Source organism: Falco peregrinus, chromosome Z (genome assembly GCF_023634155.1).
Source record: "Falco peregrinus isolate bFalPer1 chromosome Z, bFalPer1.pri, whole genome shotgun sequence".
Lineage (NCBI taxonomy): Eukaryota > Metazoa > Chordata > Aves > Falconiformes > Falconidae > Falco > Falco peregrinus.
In genome coordinates, this window is record NC_073739.1 from 66706376 (window position 1) to 66720495 (window position 14120).

At 37.3% G+C, this 14120-nt stretch overlaps 1 protein-coding gene across 6 annotated transcripts in view; it reads left to right on the top strand.

The window, feature by feature from the left end:
- The window catches only part of ARL15 (ADP ribosylation factor like GTPase 15), a 224692-nt gene that overhangs the window by 185951 nt on the left and 24621 nt on the right, over positions 1 to 14120 (top strand). Inside the window, exon 7 of one of the 6 annotated variants that reach the window (XM_055790993.1) lies at positions 1749 to 2216. The exons of the other annotated variants lie outside the window; for them this stretch is intronic. Coding sequence (XP_055646968.1) covers positions 1749 to 1763 — 15 coding nt within the window. The 3' untranslated portion in view covers positions 1764 to 2216. Of the gene's footprint in view, positions 1 to 1748; positions 2217 to 14120 lie in introns of those variants that run through there. 6 annotated transcript variants of the gene reach the window in all.

Consider the following 14120-nt stretch of genomic DNA (forward strand, 5'->3'; position numbering starts at 1 on the left):
TAGAATATAACAATTATTTTAATAGTCAGAAATTACTCATGCTTACTGTAGGGAACGATTGTGGGTCATCTAACTGAAAAGCATACAAAAGTTTCCATTATTGCGTCACTGTGGTTATTAATTCAGGAAATGAAAATGATATGATTTATAAAGTCAAGTCTCTTGGCTGTGCTGTACTTCATGTGTTTGTTATAGCATTCAAACAGACTTTTCGTACTGTTGATTCAGTGGACAAATTGTATTTGAAATCTGATTTCAAATGTTCCTTTCCTGCAAAACATTCCTCCAGGGAGTTTGAAGTTCTTTTCTCTTAGGGTAGCTCTCCTGGCATTAAAATCCAACAGGAATAGAGAGCTACAGGCTTGTTGCTGTCATAATCCTATCAACACAAGCTTTTTTTCTTTTAAGATGGTCTGAGCAGTCTGTCACTGTATTTTGGAGGACTATATGATGCACAAAAGTAAGTTGGCTGGCAGAAGCTCAATCAAAAGAAAAGAAAGAAAATACTGTTTCTACTTTAAGGAAAACTACCAGAAAATTTGGTGAAGTATGCACGAGTTATGAATCCTGTTAGATTCCTAGCTTTTGGCAATATTCAGGTAGCATCAATGGCCAAAAAACATTTTTCCATCTGTATTTTTTAGGAGACTGAGAGTAGAGCCCTGTTTAATACAGACTTCCTTTGTCTGCCTGTGATTAGATATTTGCAACATGCATTGTATTGAACTGTATTGTAACCTGCCTTCATAACCCAAAGCTGACAGGGAATGTGGTAGCCTGTTCAGTTAAGGGGCTCTGTCTCCAGCAAACCTTTCCAGTTAATTGAGCAGGTGAGTTTTTCTTGTCATTGCATGACTCTGGAGACTGGGGTGTGAAAAAATTAAGATCAACAAATACCCTGAGACTCACGATAAAATTGTCAGTTAATAGTGCTGTTGGTGTTCTTGGGGTGGTATTTAAAATAGTGACTTTGGCCTGTGGAACACCTGAAGGCTTGGAATTTGTCTAGGCAGTTTATTCTAGCAGTGAGCAGTTGGGGAGCTCAAACAAAAGATCTCCATATAAAGGAGAGCAGTGACTGGCAATGTTCCATCAACATTGCACTTCAGTTTTCTCATTGCCCCTATTTTTATCTTACTGAGTTTATTGCTGGAATTAGAAGAGCTTGCAGAGATTTTGTGGACCTCGAGGGTTTTTTCCTACAACCACACTGAGAGTTGTATGCCATTAGCAATGCTGATTCTGGCTTCGTACTGGATCTGCAGAAAATTTCTGCAGGTTGCACACTTTTTATACATATTTGCTCATATTCATGGTTTGTCATATACTTATTTTGCAAATAAAGTTACAGATCTTAGCTTTAGTCAACATAGCTGTAAAAACTGGTTTTATTTAATGCATTGATGTCAGCGGGAGAGAGCACTGTGGATGAATGGAACCCCAGCTCAGGAGGTTATTACTCATCATACTTACTATGAAAATGTACAATTACTGTTGAAATACACGCATAACAAGAAGTGTTTGAGCATTCAAATCAATGTCACTGAACTTCACATAAAAAATAACATGTATTACCTGACACAACTTTTGGAAAACATGAAAAAGATAACAGTTTAAAAATGTAAACTTTTGCAGTCTTAGAGCTGAGACACGCTTACTACTTTGAAAGAAATTATAAAGAAATAATGACTTTTAGTTATAAATAGTCCCAGCTTATGAGGACAGTTGACACTGTGCTTCCCTCACAGGAGCTCTGGCATTGAAAGAGGTGCATAAGAGTGGGTGAGTCCCTTCAAAATCCGTAATACATTTTCTCCAAGTCCTGTATCCACACATCTGGGTATGTTCTGCAAGTCTTCTGACATCTGGAGAGACCAAATTTAACCCTTGTAGCTGAGAGTCAGACTCCAGGCTCCAAAAAGGTGTGTGCTAGACATGCCTGTGTGCCAAATTGAATAGCTGCAGTCACAGTGTGTCACCAAGGATAATCCAAATTTGCTAATAATAGCAAGATTTGTAGACGTAGCAAGCAAGAAACAATTCAACTGTATTATGTGAAGTGATTTAGGTGTCCAGGCCAGTGTAGAGAAATTGCAGCTTCATTAGACATGCATTATGTAAAGGCTTGCAGCATAAAGCAGAAGATCTATAAGGTGTAGTTAGTTAATTTACGCTTCAAGGGTACATTACAGGCTTGTTTGTGGTGGTATTTAATCTGCTGACTGGTTGTAGTCAAATAGAATTTTGCTTACTGCTTCTGCTCTTTCAATAAATTAAATATTTAAATCAACAACTTGTTACTACTTATATCTCTCATGAGCATCCATCTAAGTGACAAGCAGACACTGCTTCTGGGTGAGAGTGGGAGGACGGAAAATAGCTCACTGTTGCAGTATGTGGAAAAAGAATCCAGAAGAGATTTGAAGGTCTACTATACGCCAGAAACACTTTTTTTCTGGTTGTTTGTTGTTTTTTTTCTTTTAACAGAGAGGTTAGTTAGCAAATGAAGAATGCCACTTAAGCATATCCTTTCACTTGATGTGCGGTCATGGTGAGCTGAAACATGGCACAGACAAAGTGACATGAGGTTTGTAACATTGGCATTTCTGTCTTCTCTCTGATGCTTCAGCTTTGCCTTAAGACAGCAGACTTTCTTGGGCAATGATGACAGCAAGGCTTATGAGTACCAAAGACTGTAACTGCTGTTACTGATTCAGCTATAGAAAGCATTGTGTTTATAGATCCAAATACTTTCGTGTGGGTTTTGTCCCCATTTCCAACAGATCTTGAGCCAGTATCTGACTTGAGATGCAGCAGAATCCCTTGCTATTAGTTAAATATGAAATTAGTTTCTTGTTTAATCAAATAAAACAAGTAAATACATGGAAGATTTTGGATAGAAAGGGTTCTTCAATATGGTGGTGAGGGAGTTAAATATGGACATAATTTCCCATACTCCAGTAAGTGCTTGGAGAAAAAAACCCTACTATTGCCGTGGAATATGAACTTGCTACATGTCAGCTCATTCATGGTCATAGTCCATGCCCACTTAGCCTTCAGCAAACACAAAGTAATTTGAATGAGCTTAGTTCTCAGAGGATGTACACTGTCTTGAATTTGTCATGGGCCAGGGTAAATGCAAAATTGTCAGCATGATGCTCTGATATATAGTAACTCTTTGTTCGCAGTGGCTTGTTCCTATGTCGAAGCTTCTGCAATTTTTAAAACTAGGCCAGATATCTCGCTTAAAGTTTGGTTCTAATTCAGACAATAATAGCTGAGATTTGTACAGAAAGTGTGGTTTGTCTGGAAGACCAGAAATTGTTATAACTGACATAGCTGTCAGTCTGTCAAATCAATGATTGACATAACTGTCCTTTCTAGCTCAGTTACTTTTCCTGCAGAAAGAATTTTAAGGCCAAATCTAGTTAACATTCTAAGTTGAAGTTTTTGCCGTTATTTTACTGTTGACTGTGGAAGACTTAGATTTGCTCCACATATGTTTACACTATAAAATCTCTTTCTCTGATTATGAATTAGCAAATATGACAATTCTCAAATACAGAGCTGGATACTAGAAAAAGCAACCAATTCACTTGTAACAAATTTTATTTTTGCATGATTACATGTCCCAGTGTTTTTAACACTGAATACAAATTTTTAAATTGAAATTGAAGCAGTAAATCTTTCCTTAGAAAGTTGCACACTGTACTGTGTGCATCATTACTGAAACCATTTTACTTAGAAGCACAAAAGGAACACTTAATTTTTATTTACTATTATGAAGGAAACCCTTTGATTGCAGGGAAAAAAGCTGACAAATATGAAAATATGACTGTGATTTGGGCAGACTTCCAGAGACGGGAGAGAGTGATGCTTTTATCTTCAGAGGGTCTTTGACTGCTGCATTTATTCCATTAATAGCTGCAGTGTGGCTAATGTCATACTTTGTGCATTTGCCTCTGTGTCTGGCCTTTGTATAAACTGCATGGGAAGGTATTTTGATGTTAAACTCTGCTGGAAATATGGTGGAATAATACGCTGTCTCAGATTTCCCTGGATTGTGTGGAACATCAGAGTGAAGTTTAGTTTTTGACAAATGTGTTTTTTCAAACTTTTATTCTTCCCAAGTTGGATATTAAGCCTATTGCATTAAGAATATAATTGAAGAAAAGTCAATGCAAGTTATGTATACTTACAAATAGTTTCAGCTATAGTTTCAACTATTCAAAAGGCTGTAGTGAAATTATTTGACCAGACAAACTTGAACAGTGCTGGCCAGATCCTACCCATATATAGAAGGAACTGAGGAATGGAAGCACATAACTGTGAGCTTCAGTAAAGCCTGCGTGCTTTGTGATCAAACCCACCATCTACACATGCACTCACTCTATTATTCAGTATTTATTATTAGGTATATGTTTGCCTGTTGAACACAGAGGTGTAATAAGCAAATACACTATGTTTTCTAGTCAGCTGTTTCCTGTCTTAATTTCTGCCAAGTAGATGAGTTGAGAATGTCTATGGAGGGGTGTGTGTGTGTGTGTATATATATATATATGGGTTTAATGGTGAATAAAATCATAATGACTTGTAAATTAATTTTAAAAAACAGGTGAAGAAGAAAGTCTTGTCAGCTAAAATTATTGTACATTATGTACTTGAGTTGAAGTGAAAGGATTCCATCTACACACACTAATTTATGTGTATTGGAGGAGGATAAATACAGAACCTGGAACTTACATGTCATTGGCCATGCCAGGATTTTGGAATGCTCTGCAGATGTTAATGTGAAAATACAGCCTACCTAACCTTGACTTCCAAACCAAAGATAAATGAGATCACCGTGTCACTCAGTGAACTTCAGCCTGATCTCATTGTGTTGATTCTTAGCCATATGCTTTGTGGTGATACAAAGGCTTTAGAAAGAACATTGTGGAAACATGCCACTGTCTCCTTCCAGTACGTGAAAAACTATTCTGTTTAGCTGAAGAGTATACATTTAGTTTTTTGGCGAAGGTGTGTTCTTAGCAAGTTCTAATAACAAGTTTGTAAGGCTTTAAGTGTTCAAATGATTTAATGAATATAAATAATTCTTACTTTTGTAAGGTAGGTCAAAATAAATGTTATATACATGTTACAAACAGAAATACAATTTCCGGTTGCCTTTGCTAGGACTAGCATAACCAAGCAAAAACCCCATCCACAACACTTTGGAGTGCACAACATGTTATAAAATATGGGAGACTTCTGAAATACAGAGGACTTGCTAATTCTGTATCTGGAAGGATGCTCCTGAAAAATCAGGGTGGTCATTTCTAATGATTCCTAGCAGCTTTTTTATTCAAAAATATATTTTGTAATATAATAGGATCTTGTTTTGTGCAGGTATCCCTTCATACTGTGATTTGGAAAAGTCATTCCGGAGGGAAAAAATGCTTGTCATTAACAAAATCTGTGATGTGAAACTGTGCTGAAAAAGCCATATGGAAATTATGGGAACGGGTTAAAAAGCATGGAAATATGCGAAGGAAAAGATACGGATTCTTAACGCCATTTTAAGACTGTATGATAAGAGCAAGTTTTGCTCAACCACTTACATCCACAGGAACTAGTATTTTGGTCAGTGTGTATTTTGTTTTGAGTTAAGTCATCCTGACACAGAAACAATTTTATCCAGTAGAAAGGACATATGTTCCTGGTTGCTCTTACTTTTGGAATGTTAATGGGACTTTTTGTTTCCTTCTGTCAATACATAAGATAAATGTACAAATAATTCAGTAATACTAGAGATCCACCAATCTACCAATATTTGCCCCCATGCCACCCTCAATGGCCCTGAACATCTCTGTCAGCCACAGATTTTCAGTCTTCTTAAGTTTTTATGCCCATGCACAAACCAAAGCTAAAAAAAAATAATGGAACCTGGGGGACATAAAGTCAAAGAGCATGGTGAGCAATCCTGTGCTTCGATCTTGCGATGATACCTCCTACAAAGGGAGCCTTTTGGCTAACACTTAGTCCTTACTGAGATCCTAAGTAAAATCACATGGCTTTTTTTATATAGATATACCTTGATATTTATAATCTGGTTGATTCCTAAGACTGTTGGTAAAAACAAGGTAAGATTTAGTCTGGATACTTACATAATGCTTTACATAAATTCCGTTTACTTCTGTTACCCATCATGTGAAAATAATATTTCCCATAACTGACCCAGAGCTGAGTGCTAAGAAACCCAACCCAAGCAGTCTGTAAATTTAAAATATTTTTTGTTTTCCTTTTTTTATATACCCAAAGCAAGAGGAAAAACAACAAGGAAGTTTGGGAGGTCTGAACTTGGTTGGCTGCCAAAGGTGTGTTGTGTGCATGGGTTCCTCCACTTGGTTTGTGGTTCAGCTGTGGATATCTTTTGGTAGCTTTGAGTGATGCTTAAACTATTTGTGGCCTTTCACACTCTGCTGAATATCCTGCACTCAGAAAGCCTCTGAAAGTCAAGTCCGACATGCAACTAGCCAGAGTACGAGGTTAAAGCACATGCTACTGTTGTTTTTAACCAAACTAACATTAATAATATAATGTAGAGGGGTATGTGATAGAAACCTAGAAGCTGCCACGCTAATCGTGTAGCAGCCTAATTACTAGTGTTTTATACCTGAGGAATGTTTCCTCCTTCCGTGCAAAAGCACTCATAAATGAACTATACCCTATCACAGTATCACTTTGGCTCAATCTTGCAGTCTTCCCCTGAAGCACAGGGTTTTTTATATTTCTTGATGTTTAGCCTCCTTGTCGTTCGGGAATTTTTATAATTCATGTTGCTAGAAAACTGAAGTTGGCTTCCATGGATTAATATTTCTGCTAATGATTTTTTTATTTATCTTTAACCTTTTATTTCATTACATCATGTCGTTGATTTGCTCCCTTGTTTAAAAAGAAAAAGACAGACCTTTAATGCCATTCCATTCTTTCAGGTTTTACCTTATTTTTCTTCTTAAAATTTTGACAACTCAAGTTCAAATTCTGATTCCTGGCTCTGTTTCATTATACTGATGGTTGTCTTTATTTTCATTAGAGCATGAGAGGAGGACAGCCCCACAGGAATGTTTGCTCTGTGGTATTGGTTTGGTTAAGTTTTTGCTCTTTTAAGAGAATTACGTTTTATTGTTCATCAAAACTGTACGACCCTCCTACAATCTAGCATAATCTTTTTGTTCAGAAATATTTGGAGGTTTGAATCTGATTTTATAATGGTTGCTTTTAATTTATATTCAAATACTACATAGAAATTTTTTTGTTTAGTATTTACTTGTTAATGGGAGCTGATGGCTGATGCAGTTGATAACAGGAATTGCCCTTATCCCAGGGTGTTTTGCTCTTGGACTGGGAATTTTTGTGTGTTGCAACACCCAAAGAGTTCCTGTAATCCTCTCAGATGCTTTAGTGTCACTTCCTGTATTCATAAAGGAGGGGTGGGGGGTGACTTGCATTGTGGCAAAGATTACTTCTGATTATTGAAAGGATTTTTAAAATAATTCTAAAGATTTGTTTTGTTTGGGAAGATAATTAACCCTCACATTTTATGAATATAGGGGGCGTTTTGATTTGCAAGACAATGTGATGCCTTTTACACTTAATTAGGGGAGTGTATTCTAAGCATTTTTTATTGATCAAAATTTAGAGCAACCTTCTTAATTGTGTAACATTCTTACTAATTTGTGTTAATCCTCATTTTGTTTTCTCTACACCTTGATTGCATTCCTGTATTATGTTAATATAGGTGTTGTCCATAGGTGAGCAACACAGGTGGACAGAGTTGCTAGTGGTGAGGTGTGAGTATACAGTGACAGTGATGTTCACATAGTCTCATTGGCTTCGCTAGTCAGTGCATCGCTTTTATTAATGTTACGTTTCAGTTAATTTGTAAAAGACATATGTATGATGCACAGGTTAAAATGGCATGAAGTATATTGTGTTTCAGAGAAAAGCTTTAATTTGGAACTGCATGACTGGAAATGCTGCTCACATGAAGAGTGTAAGAATGCTGCACTGGGTCACACCAAAGGCTCATTTTCACCACTGCCCCTTTCTGACCATGGTTGGTTTGGACTCCATTGTACCACTGCAAGAACAGATGAGGTGTACAGCAATGCTTCATCCGTTATCCTCTCCAGTTTCCAGTATTCTTTAGGGATTTTCAAACTGTGCAGGCTGTGTTCACACCTTTCTACCTACAAGAATCGTTCTTCCATGGATTTCTTAAATTATATTGGTGAGCAATTTTATACTTCTGGCATCCATAGTGCTCTCTGGCAGGGAGTTTCACAGTATGGTTGTACATGTACAACCTGTAAAGGACCCATATTCATGAGCAAGTAGATAGTTCCACTGGGAGAAATGTAGACACTGAGAATATTAGCTGGGGAAAAAATTTTGATATGCAAACTTATTTAACTAGATCAGTCTGATGTTGTTGCATTTGGGTTTAGATGTCGAATTTTCTTTCAGTGAGCTTTGTCCATTTGTGACATATTCTGTATGGCATGTGGAAGAGGAAACAGATGTGGTGAAAAACACTGTAGTAGTTCTCTCCACAAGTTAGGTTTTAAAGGGCATTTTCTCCTAATAAAGTGTTTAGTAATTCCAGTTACAAATAAGGATCAAGAAATAATGCTAGTCACCAAACACTCATCATATTACATTTTTTGGCAGATGGAAGTGAAGCAAATGCTCAAGTATGTGGGCTATCCTAAAACTGGCAAATTTATTAGGGATATTACAAACATTCCAGGTGTCTTCTGATACAACAGTATATGAAGTCATTTATTCCTCTATACATATGTGTAAGTTGGTATGACATTTGAGCATGAAAAAGGGAATTGTAGGAGTGAGAAAATTTTCACTCTTAGCTCCATGAGAAGCTGGTTTTATGTAGATAGTTACACATTGTGTGTGAAGGAGAAAAACACTCTCCTTCCTAAAGTAATAGGATTGTTGTTTTCAATACGTAGATAAATATGTTCAAAAATATCTGAGAACATGTATACAGTAGCTAAATTAATATTTTTTTAAAAGGGGAATGTTCTCACCTCTGACACCTTTTCATTCTGCTGCAGTTTCATCTGATTTCATCCTGGTACTGTCAGGCACAGATGATTGTTCTTGGATGATTTTTCATGGTCAGTGTTGCCACATTCAGAAGAGTTTTTCTCTTCCATAGAAATTACTCCTCTGGCTTCTGATTGTTCAATTAATTATTTTGAGAAACAGTTCATTTGCTTGTTTGGAACCTGTACTGAAGTTCTGTCCTGTCTGCATGGCTTCCAGGAGTATGTGAGGTAGGATCTTGGTGGTCTGTGGGAGATAGGGCTTATGCTTTGGGCACATTTCTCTCTGTAGGTTTCTGTTTCTCTGTTAATCTTGTGCATCAACAGCAAGTGGTGGTGACCAGTTATACTCAAGTCCTGCGTGGACCTGTGTCTAAGCAGTTTCTGTATAATCATTTTTTTAGTTGTAATTGTTGATCTTACATTATCAGTTGGTAGCATGTAGGATGGTGTGGTCTCCCTTTTAAGCATGCTATGGTTTGTGTTCAGTGTGAGCTGCATTCTTTTTGGTCTTTGTAATAGATAACATGTTAGTTGGATGCATAATTCTGTTTTATTTTTAGTTTTTGTATGGATGCATTTCAGCTGTGGGGTGATGTCCATCTATGGAAATGTTTTCTTTGCCTGAATGATTTACAATCATATTCCCAAAAAAAAACTCAGTTGAGAGAAGAAAAAATTATTCAAAATTGTGTAAAACAAAGAATGTCAGTACTTTTTTTCTTTTTTTTCTTTTTTTCCTGTTTCCATGTTGAAAACTAGCTTTAGAGAATACTTCTGGAAGTTGGTTTGTAGCTACTGGAATTGGTTTTCAGGTAACTATAATGCTGGGTCTGCATACTGCTATAAAGCAAAGCCACCACATGGGTTTGCTTCATTGGAATAAACTAGTGACTAACTTTGATTTTCGCAGCAAGTCAGTCCAGCCTAAAGTTATGTTACTTTTTTTATATTTAGGTACTTCAACAAATGGCTTGATGTTTCAGTGATGTTAAAGTTCTGAAACCCTGAGCTTTGCAGGCCCTCAACACCTCTGAAAATGAGCCAGTGCTCAGGTCAGCATTCAAATCTAGGTTAGGAATCTTAACTGTAGGTGTCTCATTTGAACAATCTGGCCTAAATTATTTCCTGATTATTATGTGATGCTGTGCTCTCGACTTTACTGGATACCACCTTCCTTCTGCAGCTTCTTTTTCAGTGTCTTTGTGAAAGATGTTCTTCACAGAGCTTAGTACCAAGTGTTGAAAGCCAAAAAAGGGCCATCGGGCAAGCTGAAGTACATGGAGATACTTCTGTGGTAAGGGAAAAGTGTAAGACTAAACAACAATTATTTTGGGGATCAGTTGTTAGTAGTACTTCTTAGTGTTTAAGTCTTGATTCAGCAAATCTCTTAAACAAGGACTTATTTTTAAAGATTATAAGGCTCCCATCTATGGTCCTTGAAGCTCTTCGGTGTCTTTAATGAGTAATGCATAGTTTGTGCTTAAGAGCCATATTGAAAAGGTCACTATGTGCTTAAGAGCCTTATTGAATATGGGAAATTTTGCTTGGTGTTTTACTTAATCCTGGTCTCTGCTGGTGATTCTTGGAGAAAGGAGTAGGATCAGTTTGGGAGGATGTGCAAGGCAATACACAAAGAAGTATATGGTTGAAGTAAATTGGGTGCTTCACTGAATGCCTTTGTTACAGATTTTTTGTCTGATGTCCAATAAATAGTGAAACCTGTAGGTTTTTTGAGTGCTTCCTTATTGTGTAATCTCCCAATTCTCTTTTCTGACTACCCAACTTAAGAGAACTTTGCTGTGTAAGTGTTGTCAATCAAAGACTCAGTAGGCACCTTGTTTGAACCTGGAAGGTGCTATAAAATGCGAAGGACTTTGACAAATCAGCCAATGAATGTCTGGATCTTGGAATAAGTAAAAAATTTTGGCCTTTATTTCTGTAGCTCAGGTTTTTAAGATAGCTGTTGGTTTGTTCATTCGCATCTGGTATTCTTTACCTGCAGCTTCTGTGTATGTTTATCTGGTGGTTTTTTCAGTGAAATAATTTACATGATCCTCCTGAACTCTTTAGTTAAAAATTCTGTGGTCTCACAAAGGAGATTTGGGAGAGTTTCCAGGGGGATATTCCCATCAGAAAAAGCCCAGTCTCTTCAGGTTGACATTTCTGTCTGTTCGTCTAAGAACTCTTTCTTTTCTCAGTTGGGAGCTTTTGCACTTAGTCATATTGCTGTTGCACGAGCAGTTTGTAAGCAGGCCTAACCTGGCAGAGCCTCCCATGTGAATTGTTGCAGTTGGACTTGTAGTTGCCCTCAAAGGGAGCAGGGGAGGACGTGATCTCTAGGAACAATTCTCCCTTCATTGTCGCAGCATTCATAGTAGTTACTGAGATTCAGCAGTCATTTTTGGAGTGTTCCTTTGTAGCATCAGGGCCTTCAAAGCACAAAATAAGCTCCTCTGAGCTTGAGATACCCGCTTATAGATACAAAAAGCCAGTACACAGAAGTAATTGCCTGGGTAGCAGAGTATCTGTCTGGTTTCGGTCTGCTGGCTGTGTCACACTCTGCCTTTCTGCATCCCTCAGTAGTCTTGGGGCAGACAAGGTCTCATCCCAATTTTCTAGTAGGGGAAGCAGGAAGAGCCACCAGCTGCAGCAGACAGATCATTAGCACTTCCTTATGTCTTGCAGACCATTGCATAAAGAGTTTCTTACTTTGTGACCTGTGATATTTAGTTGGATTGTAAGCACAGACATTGAAGTTCTGTTGTCATTAGCACCATATGATTTTTACCTTTGAAAGGAGAAGGCTGCTGTCATTAAAGAGCAAGGTACCTTGTAGTGTTAAAGGACCTCTAGGTTGGAATAAGTCTGAGGTATGACCTCTTTCTCCTCTCTTGTCCAGACAAAGAGCTTTTCCCATATTAACTGACATTTGGGTTCAGGTCAACTAGCCATGCTTCAAATCTTCATCTTTTTTTTTTCAGTCTACAAATAAACTTTGCTGTATTTCTTTATAGCTATTAAGAAAAAACCTGCTCACAGCAAAAGACTCTGACTAGCCACCAGCAAAGTTGTGAGTGTTTTTTGTTTTGCTTATCTTGATGCTACCAGTCACCTTCCTTCTGCCCTTTAGTAGATATCACAAATGGTTGGGGAAATAGTTTCCATGTTTTTATTCTTGCCTCCTTTTTCTGGTTCTTGAGCTATCATTAGTGGTGATACTGTATTGAAATAAGCTTGGTCATGCTGCCTTGCTGTGATGTTCCATTTTTAAACTAACTTATAAAATACTTATAAAAGTAGTGAAACGAGGCATTTTGCTGTTCCTATACTTCAGTTAATATATCTCAGATTTGTTTTAGTATGATACAAAAGTTTTAATGCAACTATTGGTCATATTTTTAATTGGAAAAACAGGAGATGTTTATGATACTGATTAGATAGTCATGGTATTGCTTTATATCAGATACTCTCAATGCAGTTCTGATGCTGCCATCATTAAAGTATTATCAGAGGGAGACTGTGGTGAACCTGTAACATAGAGAATGGGAAGAATAACACCAAAGAAAGGCCATGCTATTTCACTTGCTTGTTATAGCTGTATTTCTGTATGAAGATTTCATATCTCAGTTTCTTCCATAGAAAATACTGGTAGGAAAGTCCCTCTGTTGACTTCAGGTAGTACCTGGATAATTTTCCAGAAAATTATTTTGAAAATTTTTGAGGAGTTGTTCAGGCTTTTTTTCAGTTTGGTTGGTTTCTGTGTCTTCTTTGTGTGAATGGGGAGAACATAAGGGAAGCTCAGCATGTAAACATTTTTCTTACTATGTTTTAATTGCCAGAATTAGTTCAACTACATATTAAACAGGAAACAAAAAGGAAGCATACATTACAGTTCTGTCTGAGCTATTCTGCTGTGGAATTTATTCATTTTTATTATTTAAAGTTGTTCTCTCTCTGGCAGTAACCTCTCTTACCTTCTCCCTTCTCTGTACCATTTTTATAGTTTATTTGTGAAGTAGACTCACATAAATGTGTGCGTGCTGTACTGACCTAGAACAGATTAATCAAATTACTAAAATAATGACTGCTTTAGCACAGCAAGGTGTTAGGACTCTTAGGTTTTGTTCTAAGAGATCCTCAAGAAATGCAAAGAAAATGTGTTTATGTGATACCACTGTAATGTTTTCTGTGGTATAATGGGCATCATGTAAAAAAAATACGTTGACAAAAATTACTTTTCCATTGTTAAACGGAATTGCATGTCTGTTCTCATTGAATGTCCAAAAGTTTCACTTCAGTCAGCTGCTAAAAGGCACTTGTCATAGCAGTCTGCCAGAACACATTTAAATTACTTGAAAATAGGCTTGGTGGAATGGCCGTAAGAGGGGTGAATTAGTTCTCCATACAGCAGTGGCAGGTTGGCCCAGTGGACTTCTTCTGACCCAGAAGGATCCTGAGTCACTGCAATCTGTTCTGTGGGAGATGGAAGGCAGTATGACCTGGCTCTTGGATGCATTTTCAGTAGTCGTGAGAAAACAGCCTGTGGGCTAAGCGATACTGTGGTTCTCCTTGCTATTCCTGGCCTTGTGGGCTGTGGTGCTGCAGCAGATGGTTCTTGTCCAGTTGGGTGGATTTGAAAGGTTAGAACAAGGTAAGCACAGGAAAGGCACTCAATTAAGGGGGAGAGGGGAAGGAATGAAGAGGGATAAACAGGCCACATTTATTTTCTCCTTTTTCTTTGATGTTTTTCCTTTCTATCTTTAAATGCTGTATAAATATATATAAATATCTTAACAAGTAAACAGTGAGACCATTTTGGCGGGGGATGAGGACAACAAAAACTTACAGTTAATGTTTCCATACTCATTTAGTATTCTGAATTTCTGTTTGTATTTACTTGGACAGTCTTCAGTTGTGTTCGTAAACTCTTCATCCACAAACTTATCAAATGTGTTAGTAGCTAAAATGAATTACTAGCTTTGTAGTGTCACAGAACACAAATGGGAAAGC